Genomic DNA, 24,388 nt, shown 5'->3' on the forward strand with positions numbered 1-24,388 from the left:
ACATCTTAACCAACAAGCCATTAATAGCTTTAATGCAAATAGGCTTAACTTTCATACTTCATTTGAGTACTTCACACATCAAAAGTGTGACTATTTTAATTTCAGGTGTAGAAAAAAATAATAATGCTTGCTTAAAAAAATTAAATACTGTCATCGCCTACTCGGCTTCATGTTATTTCAAACCCATGTGTAGATTTTCAGTAAATTTTGGCCTGTTGCTCACTCACAGCTATCATATGGCTTCTGAAGACTTGAAATAGTTTTATGGTGGTTTGTCGTCACTTTTGGAGCTTGACAGCACCAGTCACCCTCCACGTTCACTGTACAGAAAAAAGCAGCATGAACAATCTGCTAAATATCTGCTTTTGTGGAGAAAAGCTCCATAAACAGTTCAAAATTGAATTTTCATTTTTATTTATTTATTTATATTTTGGCAGACATTTTCTTTGAATTATGCACTTGGAATTCAAACAGACTAAGTAAAAGCCAGCGGGATCACTGGGAAATATTAATAAGACGGTCACACTCATCTCTCTCCCAGGACCTAAAGTGCACAAAGGTCAGAGATCACAAAAGGGTATGAAAGGTCACAAGGTGAACTGATTACAATTTCATCAATTAGCTTGCCACGGAATGTGGGTTTCCCTGAGAATAATAATTTCTCCTTGACTCCTTGAATACCATGTGTAGTTCCCGTCCCTCAGCGAGACAGATTTCAAACGACAGTCCCATTTGCAAGCAGTGCGCCTATGTTGTTTACTGAGACAACGCATCCATCATCCATTTTTTATATAAACGGCGAAGATGTTTGTACAGACATAGCCTGTTTGCATTAATCATGAGAAGACGCATATGCATTTATTAAGGCTGTGACCGAGTTTTTTTTTCACGCCAATAATTTGAAAGTGGTGGGGAAGGGTGTAGATAACAACACTGTATCTAAGTGTCAAAGTGTGAGTGAGTGTGTATGTGCATCCCTGAGGAGGACTCAGTCTGGGAAAAGCTAGTGGTGTGTGAAGCTTTGTTGAGTGGATCGATATCACCCAATCTCCCTATTCTCTCCTAGGACTCCCCATAAATCTGTTGCCGGTCCAACAGCAGAAGGTGCAAACGCTAATTAGTGCAAAGCTGCAATGGTGGTGAGATAGAGAGCATACGGACAGAGAGTCGATGCTTATGGGCCGTCTTTAAAAGTGACACTAATCTCTATCATGATTACACTGTATGGGTTTTTATGTTCCCATCTGACACAAACTGTCATCCTCTGGAATGCATGCAGGCGCTGATCAAGCCAATTATTTGCCATCTCGAATTTGAGCAAGGAAAGCTATTCTCAGTCGCTCTCAAAAAGGTCAGCAGCTATTCCGAATGCAGAGCAATGCAAGGATGGGATAAGGGCCGAAGCTCTAAATGCTAATTTGGAGGAAAGGTTAATAGGGGCCTTCGCTGTAAAATGGATAGACAAAAACGAGGGCGTCACCTTTGTGCAAGACCCAACTTTGAGATGTCCAATCAAGCAGGCCAATGTTGTAACAGCCTCTATGAAGACTGCATATATATCAAGACGTTTAACTGCAAGACGTTTCACTACAAAACATTTGACTAGGTTTACTATGAATGGGAAAAAGTGCAATGCACAAAATAGCGAAACAAGACCCACCTTAGAAGCTCCAGCTCGTTAGAAGCTCCAGTTCTCACAGTAACAGTTAAACTTGTGATTAGACGAGCACTGGTTTACCAACCTAAAATATATGCCTTTTTAATGATATTTAAGCATAAGAACCACATTTACGGAACAATTTGTGTCTGATTTAGTTGCTGATTTGATAAGATTTCGATATTTCCCCATTCTAGTAGAAAAGAGTCGGTTTTGCTTGCCCATAAAAGCTGCCAGAGGAAGATTTGGAAGATTATTTTTTAATAAACACCAATGTCAATTTCAATTTGTTCCTCAAATGCAGTTATCGCATGACTTAATATTACTTGAAATATAGCAAACAGGTCATTTGGTCTATTTGTTAAGGATATTTTTTTCTATTATGAATTTTGAATGCTCCAGCAGAGTCTTAAGAATGTATCTTTTTGGTTCCACAAAGAAATTCAGACAGGTTTGGAACGATACGTAAATAGTAAATTTGAACCAACTATCCCTTTAAGATATATCAAACGCAGAAGGCCTCATGCTAGGACTCTTTCGCTGTCTATCTCTCATCGCTCATTCCTTTTCACCCTTTTCTTCTTCCTGTGGATAACTATGTTGTGGCCTTGAGCAAAGCACTTCATCTCGAAACAAACTCAACACAAACACAGACTCCATTCAGCTCTTGCCTTGCGGCCAACGCAATCTGAGCTCAAGGGTGGATGCGGTCAGCTTCGGCTAATGGCTTACACAGAGGTGTAAGGCGGAAGATTCTCTGCGGAGCCCGGAGGTGCTGCCCAAATGCTGTATACTGGTGTCCACCCCAACCATACCAACCCATCTGCTCGTGTCATCACCTCTGCGGGTGTTTTTCATTTGTGCCAGGTTCTCATGCTGCCAACTCTTTCATCGAGTCTCCCACATCGCCCCCAGCCAACGTTTGGAGACATTTTTGCACAAAGAGGAAGAGTAGAAAGGGTGACTGTAATTATATTCACAAATTATTACTGGGCACCGTTCCAAAAACAGTTTGAAGCGTTTCATCATATGTACGGTTGAGAATGTTTAGCCTATACTTTTGAAGAGGAAAATAAACAGAAGAGGGGGAGAGCAAGCGCCATAGATCTGGGAGGATGGAGGGAGTAAACACGGTTTCCCTGAGGGTGTTCGGCACTCCTGCAGATTCCCTCAATACTCTCATGGCATTCGGCGCTTTCTGTTGAGCGCCAAGATCAGTCACGGGTAGAGGCTGGGAGCTGCCGTGAACCCCAATGTGTCTTCTGATCTGATCTGAGACACAAAACAACCTTATTTTACATGGCACCATGCTGTGCGTGCAATATGAAAGATGGGAAAACTGGGAATATATATTTTCTAACAGAAGAGACACGCATTCAAAAAAAGTCACAGAACTGCCATTAGGCTCTCTTCCAGAACCTAGTGAGCTGTCCCTGTAGGCAGCATTTCAAGGCATCGTAGGCATTTTTGTTCTAAAGTGTTGACTTAATTATGCTGCCTCCTAAAGTAACTTCTTTTGGCTACATTTTAACAGCAATCTCAGTGAATATATAAATGGAAGATGATGTGAGAAATGCTGATTATTCATTTACTTTCAGTATTAAGTGAATATATCCATAATCAAGAACTGCCATCTTTGATATATGTTTTCATTGAGCTCTTGGTAATGCATCCTGTCACTTTTAAATTTAATTGATTTGTAATTAAAGAAATTCACATACACACACACACACACACACACACACACATACATGCATACACACATACATACATACATACACACATACATATACATATACATACACACACATACACATACATACATACATACATACATACATAATGAATTTCTGTTCGGATATTTATTTTTACTATTTTACTTCTTTTATGTTCTTTTATTTAAAATGTAAACACATTTTTTCCCATTATATTTATGTAAATATAATGGAAAAAAATGTGTTTAAATCAGTTAGAAATTGACTATTGTACCTAAAGTTTGTGTCTTCACAGAGAATTCAATTTACATAAAAGAAGTAAAATAGTAAAAATAAATATCCGAAACTATCTATTGTACCCAAAATTGTGTTCTACATACACACACTACTATGCACTCTCAGAAAAAAAAAGGATACAGAACTGTCCCTTTCAAAATGTACCAATATGTACATTTTAAGTACTAATCTATAACATTTAGGGGACAATAATACAAATATGTATCTTTTAGTTTAGGGTACCGCCCTAGTGACAGCTTTGTAACTTTTTCTTGGAATGTGTAAGAAGAGGACATAAGGCTAGCTCTCTATGTTTTGGAACAGGTCAACTGAGTACACTAGCCTACACTTAAACTATAAAAATGTGGAACTTACAGTATCTGGAAAGATTTGGAAAGAAATTTAAGAGAGACTGAGTTGTCATCCCAAAGCAATTCCCTGAGCTAACTATGTTGCTGAAATGACCAGCAGAAACAACCTCAGGTAGACAGAAACAACATGGGATCCCTCAAAACGCAAACTCAAAACTAATGTACACCGAATGTTGTGTAGGTTTTACGATTTAACACCCACTTGGTGAAAACAAGCCATATCCAGGCATTTACAAGAAACAAGTGCAATCTATCACAAGCTGCAGAGTGCCAAGGGCATACAACAAAAGAGTGGAACTGAGCAAACTGAAACGCACGGAAGTCTGCTGGGATGTTAAGTTCATGGAGAATGAGAAGGAGGGAAAAAAAAGCAAACAACCAAGAAAGAGAGACTCAAGAATCCATACAAACCACAGCAGATGCTTTGTCCTTTTTTGTCCCCTTCTCAGTTCCTTAAATAGCCATTGTCAAGTCAACAAGCTATCACCTGAGCTTAAAAAGCTCCCAGGAGGCTGAGTGCCATGTCAGTGGGGTGTGCTGAGATATTGTAATGAGTTGGTCAACTGTAAACGCTCTGTCAATTATGAACACAAAGGGCCATATTGCAAGAAAGGAGTTAATGAGCTGGAGGATAATGGGCAATCGTGATCGCAAAGAGAAAGAGACATCCAAACTCACCATTATATTACAAAAAAAGAAATCAAAAAGCAACAAATCAGCTCATTTCATTACCAATCCCAATGCATTTCCATATCAATAAGTCGTCAAAGTGCCTGTTGTGGATGATTCATCCCTTGGTATAATAAGACAAACATTACGTGGGTGTGATATTCAGCATGAGGAATGATGATATTGGACCTTGTAGCTCATCAGAAACCACACAGGATTCAGGAAATATCAGTTGGCTCCTCTGCTATTAATACCCGACCAAGTATCAACACCATAAGCAGGACACCAGGCTGGTCAGCACCACAAATAGGCCATTTCACCAACCAGGGTACGAATATAAATGTCAGATTACTCTGAAACCACCAAGCTTTGCCTCATCGTGTTTCCATGCCTCAGCCAAATACGCAGATTTAGATCACAAGGATCACTTCGCACACAACATTGAACAAAATGCTGTTAAAACTGCACACGACTCTCCAGTGACGCACTTTCAATCAGTCATTCATTCACACACCTGTGTTCATTTATTAAATATTTGATCATGTGATAAGTTGAACATGTTCAGCTGCTAATAATACAATAATGCACCATTTTAACACACCTAACAATGTATTCCACATATTTCCCTTCAAAACAAGTGCAAAAAAAAAAAGTCAGCAATTTCAACCTGGGCTTGAATATAAGCAAGCCAGTGTAAATACTGTAGTTTTCATCTTGTGGTTGATAACAGTTAAATGGCTGGAATTAAAATGATTACTATTTCGTCTAGATACATAAATTAAACAAAAACTAAAACCAGCTTCTAAATGTGAATTTACAAATCATTTTTATAATATACAGTATGAAAAAAAAAAAATATATATATATATATATATATATATATATATATATATATATATATATATATATATATATATATATATATATATATATATATATATATATATATATATATATATATATTTATTTATTTATTTTTTTTTTTTACACATTTGCAATGCCCTCTTAATCATTATTCAGAAACAATAACGTTCCAGTAATTTCTAATTTACAAAATCAAGTCCATTCGTATTTTCTTCTTGTTTGAGAAGTTTAACCTGAATATATGTCACAACAGAGAAGAAAAGATGATTGCAATTTCCACTTCAAGCTGATTTTAAAAGCATAATGAAACATAAGACCGTTTTTTTTAATTGACCGATAATATTAAAAAACTATCACGCATTCCTACTTCATCATATGTAAAAATGAGGATAGGCCTCACATAAAGTATACACTATTATAGAGAAGCCCAAAATCACAGTACATTGAAGTCCACCTGTTCTCATCATTGACCCAAAGACTAGCTGAACTCCTGAGACTTCATTCTGTTATATTTCCAACAGAAAAAGTCCCAATTACACAGTTCTATCTCCTCAGAGCACATCTCTCTGTCTGGGCTTAGAGCGAGGAGAAAGGATAGCGGCACTTCAGTAAGCTGTAAAACATTATTTGGATGGTGTAAGACATCTGCTGCTACTTCACATGCTGAAGGAGCATCTCAAGAGTAAATCGATATACAATACAGATGGGCACTGAGAGTGACTACCATGTTCTGTCATTACAGGCTGGCCTACGACACCGCTAGTTATGCTTCTCTGGCGAGCAATGTTTCCCAAGCTTTCCTACTTGACGACTTCCATGTTTAGACAAGAGGTTTGTAGGTGAAATCCACTTAAGCTAGGAACGGGCTCCTGGGATTGTCATGCACATGGATGCTATGTTGGTTGGCTGCATTTACCTGCCAGTCTTGAATGGTTGGACAGCAGTTTTTCGACTTTCCACTGTAGTCTGGAAATGCGTAGCGCTTAAGCAAATATTAACAGAAATGCTTATGTCTAATGAGATGAAATGCTAGGTGAATCACACAGTAATTATGCACACTGCACACATGTGCCCCAGAGGAGCACACGTCATTGTCACTGGAAGCCCACATAAATGCATAGTCCTATACACACAAACTGAGCAGGATACACTGATAATGGCACATATAAATCTGGCTTGTGAGAACAATAAGCCCTACTGGCTCTACGTCAGGCTGATCCATGTTCTGTTGACTTATCAGGCTGCATGCAGACGTTCACCAAACACCCCCTGGATTACAGCTCAACGTCGTACAGCTACTGTCATCCTGTGCTAAAATGCTGTTTCCGCACCATAATCCAGGTCTCCTGGTTTTCATTCCATTAATATGAGAAGCTGCATGTTTTATAATAGACACCAATGCGACCATTTAGTGTTTCTCAGATGTCCCTGAAAGCTGCTATGCTATTGTCAGTATGTAATGAATGCTGCTAATGAGACAGAGAAAAATCTGCAAAGAGGACATGTTAAAGCTCAGCTACTCTAATGTACACTTTATGAATTCTTGGATCATTTAAGTCAGCACATGACATGAAGTGTATCCTTCCGAATAGATAATATTGATAGCTTAATGTGTAAAGCTTTCTTGTACAATAATTAATACCTCATGAATTGATACTGACATGAATGATACATCAGTCAAACCTACATCACAATTCTTTATTTAATGCCTCAGTCAATCCACAAAAATTGCAAATTGATTCTGAGACAGAGACTGCATTGCTAGAAAAGCAGTAAACTAGCTACATCATTAGGACTTCATCTCTGGGGAATGGCAGCTCACATCTTGCATATTTCAAATACTGTGTGCAAAAGCAATAGAGGTGCAAAATCTGTAAAAGAAAAACAGTTTATGAGATTTTATGGATATTCTGCACATAACTTGTTCACAGTGAATGTAAAGGGATGCTTAATATGGCAATAAATGAAATTTAAGGAAATAAAGATAGTAATTTAAATTTATTGCAATATATACTGTACACCACAGTTTGAAAGATTAGTGTCAGTAAGAATCAATTAAAGTAATGTCATCATTGATCAATTAAACTAATTAAAAGTGATAGAAAAGACATTTACATGGTTACCAAATATTCTATTTCAAATAAACATGAGAAAAAAAAAAAAAACTAAACCTAAACAGGTATCATGGTTTCCACAAAAAATATCAAGCAGTACAGTTTTTAATACTGGTAATAATAAGAAATGTTACTTGAGCACCAAATTAGCATATTAGAATGATTCATGAATGATCACGTGACACTGAAGACTGGAGTAATGGCTGTTGAAAATTCAGCTTTGCCATCACCGGAATAAATTATAAATTAATAAATTAATATTTCAAATATAATTAGTTAATTAAAACTGTAATAATATTTCACAATGTTATGCTACATATTTCACTGTATTTTTTTTTATTAAATAAACACAGCCTTGGTGAGCATAAGAAGGGGGCAGATGAAACAGCAGATGAAACAGCAGTTCAATTCCAACTGCAGCAAAGTCAGATTAATGATCAAATGAAAGTCTGACCAAATAGATTACTAACTACTAACATCAACGCCTTACGAATTATACCCACTACAAATGTTGCTAATGCAATATGTTTCTTCTCTGGCTGGTAGGCATGTTCGTACAGTATCTCAACAAACAGCATGAGAAACTATAGTGCAAACATGTCTGCAGTCCTGATGCAAACACCAAAATAATGTACCAAGCCAGGTGCCTCCAATTATTAGAGCCTGCTAGTGCGCATTTGGGCCGCTTGTTACTCAAAATAGTCGAAAAGGGCAATCGCTTCATCTCCCAGGGCATTGGGCACATGACATACTCGTGGTCTTTTTAAGAATAGGTCACTCCCTGCAAAAAGACCCGAACAAGGCCTGTGAAAAGCTTCCTTTGTAGAAACCTTATTTTCTTCCTCTCACATCATGTGACCTTTCTTTCAGGAGGCTCTCCTGCTGCTCAACTAACAGATCAAACAGCCACACAAAAACGACAAAAGATGGTAAGCCAGACAATGTGTATTATCAGAGGGATTCCGGAGGCCATTGTGAAAAAAACCCATATCTGGATCTGCTCTATTAGTCAAGGCTAAAGCACAAAGTAACTGACATCTGCATGAAATATTACAGACCAGACAGATTTCACTCATGTCAGGGGCGTCAAGGGCTAAAGATGCTAGGAACATACACTTGACCTTCCGAACAGTCCATGTTCATGCATAAATATGTGCTGTGCTTCCTTGAACCTGCCGCACCGTGTCAGGCTGGGATCTGCTTGCAAGGCTTCGGGTTTAAAATGCCACCACATGCATCTGCCAAATTCATTTGTAATGCTGTTCAGGACTCTTCAAACCTTCAGTCAATTCACTTGTGAGTATTACATATGTGTTTTCAAGGCCGTATTGATATGCTCTTACTGATTCGGTATTATTACTCCTGTTTACTGAGCCGTTTCGATTCAACTTATTTACAGAGTAGTCTTTGTGTTTAAAACAAAACAGAAGCAGGAGATTATGGAACTATTCCAATTCAGCGCCATCAGCGGTTTTTAAATTTGCCAAGGTCTCCCAAATATGATGATCCTCTTAAAATGTAAAGGTAGCTGTATGGTATATTTATGTCTAAAAACCCCACAACATTCCAAATCATTTTAATTTGCTTTGATCCAGCACATTCTGGAAAATATTAATAGTACATATTTAAACTAGGGCTGTCAGTTTAAGGCTTAACTTAATTAATTAGTAATGAAAAAATAATGCAGATAAAATATTTTAACGCAGTTATCGCACTGGCCCCACCCCCAGACCAATACATCATCTTACATTTCATATAGTTGACCATTACCGCGGGAAAGGGTGCAGCACCCCCTGGAGTATAGCCCACGAAAAAATGGGGGTGCGGTGTTAAAAATAAATGAAAGATTAAATGAAACTAAGTAACGGTTAAACATGAGTTGAATCAAATTGACTGTGAAAGTCGTTTCAACTTATTAAACTTATCAAACTGACTTCAAATCATTTGATGCCATGGTTTTTTGATTAGGCCCTATATTATTACCTGTGATCTGTCTGTGCCACACCTAAATGAAGAATTAACGATTATTTCTACAGACATAGCAAAGAGACAGCAGAGAAAGAGTGAACAAGGGCGTTTACCTCAGCAGCAACAAATCTTGCATTCTCACATCTGTAGCGCTAATTTTGATCTTTAACGTTTGGCCTTTCCTATTCTTGAAACAAAATTAATGCTTACGGTTGATTCAATATTACACACAACACTTTTATGAACAAAACGAAGACTGATGTACCAACAAATACTTATGGCTCATTATTATTAATGGAAGGGGGAAAAAAAACAAAACATAGGCTACGTATTATACAATAAAACAGTACAATGACAAATTTACCTATATTAAACTTTGAACTTTTATTAACAAAATGAATAAGGATGAAAAGGATTAAATGTGATTTTATCCAACAGTTCAGTAAATGATAATGGCAAATTGATAATAGCCTATGTATTTTCGCAGAGAACAAATTACTTTTAAAGCCACAGAAGAATTGTTGTGCGTCACCGAGCAACACAGCGGTGTTTAGTTTCTGAATGAATCCGCGTTATGAACGAATCGTGTAAACCAATGATTCAAAGACCCATTCATAAAGAGAGCCGTTTACTTCATTACTGAATGAATCAGCCGTTTGGACGAATCGAATGAATGAATGACTTAAAGACATTTACTGCCACCTGCTGGCAGATTTAATTTCTTATTTAGAGTATCCTTTCATCAAAATAAAAAAAAAAAAAAAAAAAACATTAAAGGGATGGTTCACCCAAAAAAATTAAATTTCTGTCATGATTTACTCACCCTCATGTCGTTTTAAACGACATGTAAATAATCTTTTGAATAATCCTTTAAATAATCTTTTGTGGGCATTTTCAGAGTCAAATTTATTTTGCGTTTAATTAATCGACACATCATGTAATTCATTTGATTAAATTTTTTAATAGACTGACAGCCCTAATTTAAACATATTTAGAGAAACATTTTCAATTCTAAATATGATTACACTCTTCAGTACATACTGTCAACCATGCAGTGTACTGTACTTCAATTTAAAATAGTTTTTCAAATAAATATCTTATTCTTTCAGTCCTGTTGACAGAAGGGGGTTTTCCCCCAAATTAAGCACACTTGTGTGGAAGAAACATGAATAAAACAATTGAATATTGCTCTTTCTGCAGCTTCAGATTAGAAGCAGTAGAATAAAGTGAGATTTCACTCTGAGGGCTTCAAATGACTGTGTTTAACCAGAAATTCCCTGTAGTGCTGTGCAAAAGCTTTGCCATGCCATTAAAGCTCTGTTGCCCTGAAATATTCACAGAGTGGCTGATGGGAGCTCAAAAGGGTATTGCTGTCATCTCTCTTCCAGATTTTTACATGCTCCTAAGAACGTGCGTCAAGTTACAGTATAGCTCACATCTCTTTCTTGCTGGTGAAGCAGTTTCATTACATTCAGAGTTGCTGTGAAGCTCAATGGTCACTCTGAGAGAGGCTCTTTTCCATCATGCATATAGAAGCAAATGCTTCAAGGCCGGTGATGAATATGTCAATTGAGCACACGTGAGGCAGCGGGATGACTTTACATCGCATTCGCCCTTTCCTGTAGCCTCTCTAGTTACATCCTGCCCAGCTGTCCACTGATATTTCTGGAAAATGGCATCATAAATTGCTATTGACCCAATTATCCAGGCCATTGGCCTATGTTAAGGGTGGTGCCTGACGTACTCGCTGACCTTTGGTCACTGGTTATTCATTTGTGGAGCTGTAACATCAAATTCTGCAAAAATATTAAAGGCGAAAGGGCAATGTAAACAGTCAAAATGCAGGATGGACTAACAAAGAAAATAATTATGCGCAAAAGTATCTCGAGTACAAAATCAGCATACTAGAATGATTTCTGAAGCATCCTGTGGACTGAAGACTGGAGTAATGATGCATTCCATCACAGGAATAAATTGCATTTTAAAATATATTCAAACATAAAACAATTATTTTTAAACTGCAATAATAATTCAAAGTATTTCTGCTTTTTTTTTGCCGCCGCCACATTTTAAATTAATTTCTGCATATTAATTTAATTAAATTAAAACATCTACTGGACAGACTGAAAGTTTACTTGCCTGGTTAACACCCAAATTTGCTCAAACATCCAATTTGGTCCCAAAAATGAGCAGTTTGAGATAATTAGTGCAATTGCCTAAAGTTAAAATAACATCATGCAATCAGGGTTTAAAAGTACAGTCAGCAAAGTTCTGCTCACCACTCCACTCTTAAGAGCAAATTAAGCTGCCTTTGATGCTTCTGTTAATCAACCGGCAATTGTTCTTTTTTACTCCAAACTTTTATCAACATCATTAAATCTTTATAGAGGACGCGCATTCTACCAGCACAAATTACAAACACACCTTCCCTGTCTAATCAAATGAGTGCAGTCTCTTGGTGAGGACGTGTCATTTATAGCTTGCGGCAAATTGTTTTCTAATAAAGAACGATTTATGGGAGTATGAAACACCTTTATGACAAACTGATAAAAGAATGAAGTGAATTCTGTCACTCTGATCAGTTAATTACTGAAACGGCCACCCGTTTCCTTTAAAACACGAAAGCGCTTTCCTGCAGTCTCATTTTGTTTGGGCAAAACAAAACATGATAAATTAAAAGGGAACAAAAAGATCCAGGGTTTTTCTTAGCATAAACGGTGTGCTGTGCTAAGATTTGAGGCTATAAAATAAGGATACAGCCTGTACAGAAGTCTTTTCAGAGACCTTTTTCTTAAAAAGAAAAAACGGCCAAAGGCTTCAAAAGACTACCATTAGCAGTGAGCATGAGCAATTATTATCAGCATAGCAAAGTAATGTTGGAGGGCAAAGCTTCCAAAGAGACCAATACAAAATATATTCACAAATCTTTTTAGGCATACAGGCAATGAAATGCAAATCTTTTCCACTGTGTGAAAATGTTTTAGGTCTCATGATTATGTGGGTGTCAAGTAGTGCAGAGGGCACGTTCCAAACTAAGTTGAGTGTGAGCTCATTCGTGGTTTTGTGTTCCCATATTAGCTGATGAAACAATCCACCCTATGCTGCTCTTCCTTGGCACTCGTTGGGTCGTGCCTGTAATCCAAATAGAATCATCCTTTATGCACACCTGATCGCTTTTAAAAGCCAAATACGAGCAACTGCAGCATCTGTTAGGAGGAAGGGAGTGTTTTCAATCAATTAATCCTGCAGTTAAACGTGTGGCATCTGTCTTATTTGCAGTAAAGCTATATGATGCATCGTTCACAAGTTAAAGAAAAGCCCTGGATACGTACATAAAGTGATGGACAACACCTTGTTAAATGCAGTGCCTCTATATGCTCCCACTATAGTAGTCTTAGATGCTTCAGAGATCCTCAGGCTCCTTTAAAGAGAGTAGCAGCAGAAAAACACATAAAATTCCATCATTTTTGAAGTGCAGAGATATACAAACCATAATGCCGCTTTATGCAGGGCTTTATTGATTGAGCGTAATTTCGATTTGGAATTAAATGACAAGACGGCGAGATGCCTGGGCTTTAATGAGGACGTCCAAGGTCAGTTATAAAACAAAAACAGCTCAGATCATGTTGCAGAATTTAGATTTTCAATGTATTTTATGGCTGTTGCACTCTGCTCAATCACAATCCAAATGCAAACCTTTTTAATAAAATATAGAATAATCTGAGACATCTGGAAGACTCAACCTTGGGACTTCATGACAATCATGTTGATTGACATAAGCTTTAAAGTGGAGAATATTTAACAAGTTCTGCCTAATAGAATTATCCCACTTATAATAATCACGAAAATAGAGAGATGATTCATGCCAGGTAATTTTTACCTCCCAGAGTGCGTTTGATTCAACTTCCCAATCCTCACCGCACCCCAATCAGGTGGTGAAATATAACATGGAAGGTTTATATGACTATACAAAATAATAAATCAGTGACCACAATAATGATTTAGCCATTCGTATGGTCTTCATTACTCAAGACTGACACCGCAGTGTCTGGCATTCGCAGTGTGGCTGGAGAGGGCCCATATCCATGCTGAGCTTGGACTCAAGTCTATTCTCATTCCGACAGTGACAACAACTCACTCCAGACTGCACACAAGATGACAGAATGGTCCTTATCAAAAAGCTGTGCAAAAACCTGTCTCCTGAATGCATGATGCCCCCGAGAGCCAAAACGGGCTGCCGTGGGTTGATTCTGAGAGGGTTTTTTCTCTCTCTCTGAAAAATAAGTGAATCCAAACACAAAAACCGTATCCAGGCCTTTGAGGTTTTGGTGGAAATGCAATCACATCTAATAGACCCAATTGAGGTTTGCCCAAGGGATATGGAGTGAAGATTCAGTTAACGACAGAATGAGCCCTCTGGAGGACCTTTTGGAGGTGGAGATGTCGGAGATAAATTCTATGTGAGGTTCTTCCATCTTTACCCTAGCAACACAAGCCCAACAGATAATTGCTGCATGATTGAATGGAAGGCTTGACACATTTGCTTTAGGTCACTGGTAAGACCAAAAAGCAGATGCTATTCAAAATTGCTTTTTTTTTTTTTTAATTCAGATTTAATTCCTGAATTTGAATTGTGGCGCAGAAGAAAACAGAATGCAGAATTTTAATTCGGATGAGGAAAATTACACTTGGGAAAATAAACTGAAATGTGTAACTGTACATTTTGTGTGATTAAATAGAAAGAATAATAGAAGGATAAAACAACAGAAGGATAAAATGAGAAATCAGATAAATGATAAACTGATAAATCAACAGATCTATAGATAAAATGATGGTAGATAGAACGACAGAGCAAACAAACAATAGAAAGAAGGATAGATAGAACAATAGAAGGATGGAAGGATAGAATGATAGAATAATAGAATAGGACGATAAATAGAACAATAGATAGAACAATTGAGGGATATAGATCAAACAATAGAAGGATAGATTAGTAGAACAATGGAATGATAGATAGAATGACAGGTAGAATGACGGATAGACAGATAGACAGACAGACAGACAGACAGACAGAACAGTTGAACAATAGAATGATAGATAGAATGATAAAACAACAGATTTAATAACAAAATGATAGAACATTAGAACGATAGATACAACGACAGATAGATGGATGGATGGATGAATGGATGTTCAATTATGAATTTTGCACAACCCTGCCAAAAATGCAGTTCCCCAGTTGCTGATGCCCCATTAAGTATCCTCTTTGCTGTTAATTAAACTGCACAGCGCTAACCACAACAAGCTCTGGTGTCATATCCCAGCACCAGGTGAGAGGTGCAAGCTGGGAGAGTCGGGCACGATCTGACATGTTGGCATTGATTTCCTGCATAATTTGCTTGCGGGTGACAGGGAAAGTGCTGACTGGGGCATGCTACTCTTGCAATCTGCATTAATTCACAGGTTAGGTGAAGATTAGCATTGATTCTTCTGCCAGGGGTTGAGCTGGGAGTGGGATGGTGAAAGTTTCCCCACTCACGAATGATCTATGAAAGACTAAATCAAGAATGACTTTGAAGGAGCCATTTCAAACCACTTCATAGTCACATGGCATAATGATGATAGTTTCACCTACCTCCAAAACCAACATGGAGGATTTACCCAGCAGCCTGTGAGTCAGAGATGTGATATTACCTCACAATAAAGTGGAGTATGGTCAGTTAATTTCAATAAATTGCGAATGAATACATACAAATATACGAACAACCTCATTCTGAGCAGAGGACCGCATCTTTGCCTTTCATTTCGACTGGTTTGTGGTCCTCAGGGGCGCTATGATGTCATTATCAGTAAATGCTTCTTGATGAGCCGTGACATCTTCCATACGACTGTCTTTTCATGCTAAAATCATCTTGCTCAAATGGAGGGCTTCTGCTACCCAGCCCTTTTTTTTCCTCCAGGAAGAAAAAAGTAGGCTAAATTTATATTAGCTTCAAACTGCTATGCTGCATATTTAATCCTGCTATTTTTAGCATTTCATAAAAGTCAATAAGTGCACTCCTTCTGACACACATTTAATGCTCTTTTCATGTGTCCTGAATGAGCATCATTAACACTGATGGAGCATTATGAGAATGCCTGCTTATATAATATATAATAAAATAATAATAATAATACATTATTATTATAGATAGATAGATAGATAGATGGATAGGAAGATTAAATAATACATTTATAATCATCATAATCATAATAATAATAATAAATCTAAGGCAAGTTTATTTATATGGCATATTTCATACACCATGGTAATTCAAAGTGCTTCACATAAAAGGAACTAAAATAATCATTAAAAAAATAATAAAATCACAACAATAAAAACAAGGAAAAACGAACATTCTCAAGCTTTGTTCAAACTCTTCCGCACTAAGTGAAAAAAAACCTTCCAAAACACCTAAGTATACAACTTGTGGTATATTAAATGTAGTATATTATATTAATATTATTATATTTATATATAATTGTTTATAATTGTAAATGCTTATGATACAAGACACTGATAAAGCAGTCAAAATGAACACTTGCATACTTCAGCAGAATTACAGCGGCTAATAAAATGCTGAAAGAAAGTGCTGAATGCCCTCTATTTCTAAAAACAAATCTTTCATCAAGGTCTTACATAAGAACAGGTAAGATTTTGACAGATTTTGTCTTTGTTTATATTGGTTGCCTTCATTATGCCCCATACAGGTCTTTGATTTATTTTTGTACAGGTAAAAGGATTTCCTCATGGGGGTAGGCAGAAGAGAGGAAAATAAAATGACAAATTAATCAACTTACATGTCTCTCAAGGTGTTATGGAGATTTTCAAAAGATATCGAGCCCTTAAGGAAGAATTTTATTTTTAATTGGGCCATGAGCTGCTATGAATCAGAGGCTGAAAAGGAATAAACCGATCTGCTCCGGTGCTGAGAATTGGCTCAGTCTCTTATAAAATGAAGGCCACCCTGCCTACTGCCTCAGGTCCACTACTGAATAGGCCTTTATCAGCTTGCTACCTCTGGGCTTCAGGCCAAATGGATGGTTAAACACGTATATCCAAAAGTACAAAACACAAAAAAAAAGGTACAGATAAAGAGCAAATAGACCATTAACAGTCACAATAGACTTAATTCTTGTGTATTTAAGTAATGTGGATTTGTGCAGAACTAATTATATATTAAGATTCTTAACCACTCCACAAAGTCAGACCTCCTGGAAAGAAACATCTCCAACTCATCCAACCATATCCCAGAGATAATGAGCCCTTCCAGGAGGCAAGAGACAACGGTACAGGAAATCGAAGGTCTAGATGCGCATACCGAGAGAATTTTCCCCAGATACACAGAAAACCAAGAGGCTGAGTAAATTATGTTAAGGCAAGAAAGTGGCAAACAACTTTATCAGATGCACAAACAGAGACTAATTACAAATCTGTCGCATTCAATTCATATTAAATTCGTAGTGCAGACAAAAACCAAAAGGAATAGGCAAATGGCTCTAAATGGAAAGGACAATACTGCAGTGACGATCAAAACAAGTGGAACTTTTTGTCATGGTTGTTGCCTCAGTCCTCTGTGTGCAGAACTCATTCTGCCTCTTCACTTTATAAAGTGCATAACAATCACTGTCTGCGATGTGAAATGTTATGTTTAAAACTTTCAACAGTCTGTTGCTATCTTCAACACTTTCTCATGACCAGTTTGTAATAAAATACAACTAAGAAATAATCTCTGATACTACAAATTTTCATTGTAAGAAAATCATTGCTGTAATTTCAAATCATTAAATTATTGACTCATTACACTTTTTAAAGACATTTTTTTTTTTTTTTTTTTACAAATTTTAAAAAGCTCTGTTACTAATAAAAATAGTAATCCCAACCAATTGAGTTTTACTCAGTATTGTGATGTTAGGTTTTCAGCTTCTGCTCTCCCATTTAATATGATCAAATACAAAAGATCAAAACAAAAAAAGTTAATGAAGCTGAAGTTTTCATTAAACTATTGGTGATTGATCGGTAGACATAAAACAAGTCCATGACCAATGAATCACATCCCTACCCTCACTCTCAATAAGTGAGTCAGGAATCTTTTATTTTACTCACTAGAAATGTATCTTCTCTGTCGTTCTAAGAAGAGGACAAAAAAATGATTTCGTGTTTCTTCTGAAAATAAAAGCTGCAGATTAACAAACTTGTCAGAAGAATGTGTTGAAGGTGAGAACAGATTTGTGAAAGTTTGTTAAATGTGCAATTTCCTGATGCAAAGAATGATTAAAGCCTTTAAATGGATTTCATAAAAAAGTGAGGAAATAAAAAGAGAGTGTAAGATAAAGAAAACCAGCTTTGCTGCCTTGGATGGAAAACATACAGTACATAGCTAGTAGGGAGGGTAGAGGGAGTGTGCCACTGCCGCAGTGTGGACCTCCACTCTACCGCTCATTCATTCTACAGCACACACCTCCCTTTCCTTCACAAAGTACCCTGAGACTGCCACTCACTTTGTTAGCTTTGCAGAAGCACCCACCAACACCAACATTTCAAACTGTCAACCCAGGTGATTAAATCGACAGGCATCCTAATCTTTTGTTACCTAGGACCAAATGGCTGATAAATCCCCTGCAATCCCTAGAGTGAAACTCAGAATTCATAAATATAAAGGCGCAAACAAAAAGAGGCAGCGGCTTTGATAAGGAGCAGCACACCTTTGGAGCAAACTGCTGAGGTGGCATTACTGTTTGAATAAGAATGTGTTTGATGTAATATGATAATGGCGGCAAAATGAGGCTGTGCATTCAGTCTTTTACAATGGATGTTGTGGGTCATCCTGCTGTAGTGCTTTAGCCAGCCATAAGACTTTTACAGGATAGGAGGAGGAGGACAAAGAAAAACCACAGAGCCACTGAAATATTGCTGTGAAATATGGCTCAGCCTGATTCGAATGATACAGACAAATTACATCAGCTCACCAGAATGAAATGAGGTTGTAATGAATCTGGTGAGCTTATCTGAATCCGAGAGGCTGTTGGCGCCATTTATAAGAAGGTAGCCAAAGCAAAAACTAGCAATCAATATTCATTAACAATTAATAACTGATGTAATTAGAGCTGATGTAATTTTTCAGTTTAATGTGCATAGACAACTATATAAATGGTGGGACTAAATGTTTGGGGCAGGTGCTAGAAGGTCCCCTATTATTGAAAAAAATATTTAAAATATTCTACAAAGTACTAGAATGACATTTGTTGTAAAAAGGGTTTTACAAGTTGTTTAAAAATAAAATATTATTAATAATAATAGCGAGCACTAAAAGGTCTCCTGAAAAAAATATTATTGAAAAATACATTTAAAATATTTTACAAAATGCAATAGCTTTTTTAAAGTACTAGAATAAACATTTGTTGTGAAAAGGGCTTTACAAACTTTATTATTAATAATAATAATAATAATAGTGAGCAGAAAAAGAGATACAATAGCAGCATTACACAAAACAAATATTTTCCAGTAAAAAAAATTAAATAAAATTCAGCTTCACAATACCAGTACAGTAGTATTATTTTGAAAACAACATGCTATTTATTTTATTTATTTATTAATGTATGTCATATCAGCAGCAGGGCTGTCTGAGAGGGCTGGTGAGAACAAGGGGATCATCATAATGACTACATATAACAGAGATTAAGACAACAAATAGGAACCTATAAATTGTAATTATTTGTGCAATTCCGCTTGGTGCCACTGGGGAAAGTTACACACATTCCCCATAAATAAAAATGTAGTGAGTCGTTTAGACATGGTGAGTGCTGACCATTACAGAGTCAGGAACACAGAGTGACCAAGCTCACCACTAAATGCTCTAATCTGTGCTGATGCCGTCGAGCTCAAACCAAGCTAATCCACCTAAGAAAGATGAACCAGATGGTCCTGTACAGGAGCCCGATGGCATGCCCGAGGTTCCTGCTTCTATTTACCTAGTGCTTCGAGTTACAACCGTAAGCTCTGTGAAGAGGCAGCAGGCGGCAGCACCTGGCCCTCTAAAGCGGATGGAGTGGCAGGCTTCAACGTTCCACAGAATGGTAACCTTGCAATTCCTGGAGCGCCAAAGCAAGAGGAGTGCGGTCCCAGGGGTGTCATGATACAGAGGCACACTCTCCTATGGAGAACACCAAGCTTCAATCTCCATCACTCTCTGAGGCATGTCGTGACCCTAAATCACACACACGCTGGTAACTGCACACGCATAGCTCTGGGACTTTGACTGCCGCCCATGTTGGAATGACCTCATGGGACTCAACTCAGGTCGAGTGAAGAATCATTAAAAGAATATTACCCACCAGAACATCTAAATTACCTCTCAGCAGGAGCAGCATCGCCAGCGGCCAAGTGGTTCTTGCTGCTACTACTAATACACAGACACTTTCTTCCAACTAACCCTCGTTATTAGACCTTGTTTCGTAGAGAGCAATTCAGGGACTTCTAGATCTCACTGACAGTACTTTGAATCAAAGCTCACAACCTTTGACCGTAATCTACCGTCTGTTCTCAGAGCTATGGAAGGGGTTAATGCCCCGCTGAGCTGTGAGCGCCTGTGAGCGTGGGGGTGTCACTCTGTGTTTATCTCTGGTGAAAAACTGTAGGATCACACAAGCAAGGAGCGACTCTAGTGCCCGCCCTGTGACACGGCCACATGTTGTCCTCCCTTGCATGTTGTCCACTTTTAAGACTTAAGTCTTTTCCGAGATCAAAACGAGTTTCGGGACTCGGTTAACGTGGTGGGCCACCCATCCTGAACTACATTTCACAACTTAGCTGGGTTTCACTGAAGCTCTGGGATTCATATTCAAACATCTTGTCACAGACAGAGAGGTGGATGGATGGGGGAAGTATTTTATGCTCTGGCAGACTCCTTACCTCCAACAGTGAATCAGACGTGGCCCAGATATTACTTTCTGAGAGTACGAGTGTGAGGCGAACCTTGTTAGCTTATGCGATTAGCGTTTATGCATGAGTGCCTCTGCACAAAAGACTCAGCCCAATGTCCTCCATACACTCTGTCCCATCAGATTTGAACCACATCCATCTTTCTGAGATATGCTTCAAAAACAAATGGAATTGACAAAAACATGGCCTTGAGGCTTTCAAACTGACTAACCATCATCATAAATCAACAGTAAACCATAAAATACCAAAAATGAATAAAATGCATGGACAAAATTACACAGAAACACAATGAATTAAATATTTGTTGAAGCAATACAAAAAAGAGCTATGACTGAATGTGATTAAAGCAAAAGCATGGACTCTTTTTTTTTTTTCAATATGCAAACATCACAGTATCTCAATCAAAGCAAGTCACAAGCTAAACCCATTCCGGGAGTGTGGCACAGTTTTTCCCAGGGTGCCCCAAGAGACTCAAAGGCAGCCAGAAATAGTAGCGAGTACGTAAATGAGAGCATGGCTAGCCTGACGTAACATAGGAAAAACACATGACAGGAAAGTCCCAGTACCGGCATGGGTCGCACTGAGGAGCATGCACCATGACATCTCAACGTATACTTGTTATAATTAGTGAGCTTGTAACCAAATTCTGATCAAATTGTCAGTACCTCACTACCTGTGGAGGAAGACCAAAACAGTAGTCAAGGAAATTCAAAATGTGACTTACCCAGAAGATGAGGTTGAAGACGAACATCATGTATTTCAGACAGCACAGGCAGCCTCTAGCCATGTTGCACTTCTTGAACTCTAGAAGGAACACAAAGGATAGATCCAGATAAAAGACCACGTATTTGCTGCCTTTTGGAGACTTGTACTTATTGTTGCCTTTGTCGTCGCCGGCCGCCCCACTCTGAGCAGCGGTTTGTGCACGTGGGCCAGTGGACCCGTAAAAGGCGCCGGCGGTAAAGCCTCGTCCTCCGAACGGGCGCCCGGAGGTGGAGGCTTGGGCAAAGTCTGAGTCGCGGCTGTCCACAGAGGGGCTACGGTGGATGGCGGATTCCTCACTACTTGACTTCTCCATGCTCTGGAATGGAAGCCGCGTTCTTTATTTCATTCTCTATCATGTCTCTCAGAATAGCCCTTGAATAGAACCTTAAACTTGCGCTCTATTGCTCCAAAAAGTGCTAGTCTTTCTCTTTCACACAAAAGATCAGGATTAAGTCAATCAGACAGTGGCTTTGCAAAATCGCTCTAGTGGATGTGGCAGCTTGCCCCGTAGCCTTGCTGTAATATCCAGAAGCGTAACTCCCACGAGCAGGTGCGCGTTGAGTGTAACTGAAGTTTCAGCAGTATTCCTTCACCCTACGCCCCTCGTTACCCCTCTAAAAGAGTGTCCACCCCCAGCCCAAGCAATGTTCGGCTTAATTCAGCTGCTGCTCGATCCCACACTCCTGCCTGCTGACCTCAGCTCTGCCTTTCCACGGGGAGTTGATGAGTTCCCACAGCCTTCTAACTTCCACCCCCGTTCTCCTCTCAGGATTTTGCGCTCTGAGAGACTCTCTAGAGCTCTCTTTATTTTTTTTATCCTCGTTTGCCTGAATCAATCACGCTGCTGTGATTTAACCAGCCTCTGGCAGAGCATGCTGTTCCTTGCTCCTCTCCTCCTCTCTCTGTCTGCGCTCTCAATCACTGCTCTGGTGCTGATACGCGCTATTATCAGCAGCCGCATCTAGTGGGCATTCCCTCCCAACCTAACGCTGAGCTCTCACCTCTCTCTCTCTCTCTGCCTGTACTCCCCTCAGCCCCTCCCCTGCCACTCAGACCAATAAGGCAGCAGCTGCTGGTGCTAAGCCCCTCCCTTAGCCGATACAGCAGCTTTAATGTGCTTATCATCACTGTTTTATGCCTATACAAGTTCAGTGCTGTCAACTGCACTGGCTGGCCAGGGGAGAGTCTGGGAGGGCAACGATGAATTGAAAAAAAATCATGAGCTGATGGTGGAGGAGGAGGGGGGGTGATAGGAGATGAATATGAGACCAAGCACGTGGCTGCACATTTGACAAGTGAGCATGTTGATAAAAAAGGAGCTTTGAGTTGCAATATGTGCAAAAATAAAGCTCAGAATTGAACCATTTCTCAGTCACCCGTAAGTTGCATTCATGGGCTAATCAAATATAACTGTGATATGTAGAGAAACGAGGCAGCGACGTGAAACCTGTGAGCATATGTGGAAGTTGGTGCATGACCGGCGTTTACTACTTTAAAACCCTTTATCCACGCTCTCCCGTTGCCGTGTAAGGAGCACGGGTAAATTGGCAGTGCATCAGGCTCAGGAATTATAGCACCATTTCAAGCATGGACATTGGATATGAGCTTGGAGATACTTCAGGCTTTTCTGCAGAATGTAAGGGTTACATCTTAAGTACCTGATGCATGCCGTGCGCTCACAGCAAACGTGTTTTATACATACTGTAGAATGTAAATGTTAACTGTTTCAGTGTCCTTTAAAAGTGTTCACAAGTCAAGTAAATAGATAATTAGGTGATTTAACTTTGAAATATCAGTGTCTGGTTCTTGGTAGAGAAACCAAAGCAATGTGCTGGCTGCAAGTGGCCATCTGCTAATTAATAAAGTGATTTACATGAGAGCAAATATTATTTTAATTAGCTAAATTCCAGATTTTTCCATCATATTGTGACTACACCATAAGACCAGTCTTTATGTTCTCTCTGTCCATATTCACTTCAACAAAATCCAATAATTACTTATTTGCCTATTCTTAATGAATAGGGGGTTTTGAAAAATAACACTTATCTCTAACATAGAAAAGGTGATGGAGAGAGAGAGTTAGGGCATAGGACTGGAACATGATGCATGCCAGATTCCAATCCGTATCCCTACTGTTCAAACAAGTTAAAACAATGTTTAGGTAAATTTATTTCCTCTAAATAAGAAATAAAAAAACTAACAAAAAAAAAAAATAATGCTATATCATCTTTGCTAAATATAAATAAAAATTAAATAAAACTAAATCAAATAAAATGATGCATGTTGAGCTATTACTATATTGCTCATACTTAGGTTAAAATTAAATGAAATTAAATAAAAAAAGGGGCATGCTGAGCTATTACTACTGCTCATACTTGGGTTAAAGATTTTTTAGGTTGATTTTATGAAAGGTTTCATTGGCCTTAGAGACAGAGTGATTTTTTGGAGCAAGACGCAACAATCCATAATTTTCCAGAACCTCTTATCATTCCAGTTCAAATTCCAATTCAACCTCCTGAGGGATGTAGCAAATGCAATTCAAAATCCAATTTACAAATGGAAAGGGAACCAATTCTTAAAATGTGAATACTGCACAACCATATTTTCTATTTAAAAAAAACCCTTAGTCTTAAAACGCATATATCTAGGGACAAGAATACCATAGAGACTTGAGGGTCGGCCACAAACCTCTAGGTAAGCACCCCTCATGTTTTCCTCAGAAAAGTAGTAGAATCTAGTTCACTTTGCAGTCACGCCTCAGAGACCCTGGACTAAATGGTCAGTAGGCACTAATGAAGCATTTCAAGCTGCAAGTGTGAAATGGTTAATTTGGCTACTTAGATCAGCGAATCAGTCAGCTGTCATCGATCGTTGTGTTTCATCACAATACTGCCTCTAATTTACTGTGCCTTTTTCCTGCAGATATCCACAGTGCACCCTGCATTTAGTAGCATGATTCACAGTTTTAAACAGCCCCTAATATCAATGCTATTGACAGCACTGTGGAA

The 24,388-nt window shown here is 38.3% G+C and overlaps 1 protein-coding gene across 4 annotated transcripts in view; it reads right to left on the reverse strand.

Annotated features, from left to right (window-relative positions):
- tspan9a (tetraspanin 9a) overlaps positions 1-24,388 on the reverse strand; it is a 190,253-nt gene that overhangs the window by 54,888 nt on the left and 110,977 nt on the right. For 3 of the 4 annotated variants that reach the window (XM_058751015.1, XM_058751013.1, XM_058751014.1), the window contains one exon: positions 21,340-21,419. In XM_058751015.1, the coding sequence (XP_058606998.1) occupies positions 21,340-21,402 (63 nt within the window). In that variant the 5' untranslated portion in view covers positions 21,403-21,419. Of the gene's footprint in view, positions 1-21,339; positions 22,365-24,388 lie in introns of those variants that run through there. The other variant, XM_058751012.1, reaches the window with a different exon arrangement.

This window comes from Onychostoma macrolepis, chromosome 18, assembly GCF_012432095.1.
Source record: "Onychostoma macrolepis isolate SWU-2019 chromosome 18, ASM1243209v1, whole genome shotgun sequence".
Lineage (NCBI taxonomy): Eukaryota > Metazoa > Chordata > Actinopteri > Cypriniformes > Cyprinidae > Onychostoma > Onychostoma macrolepis.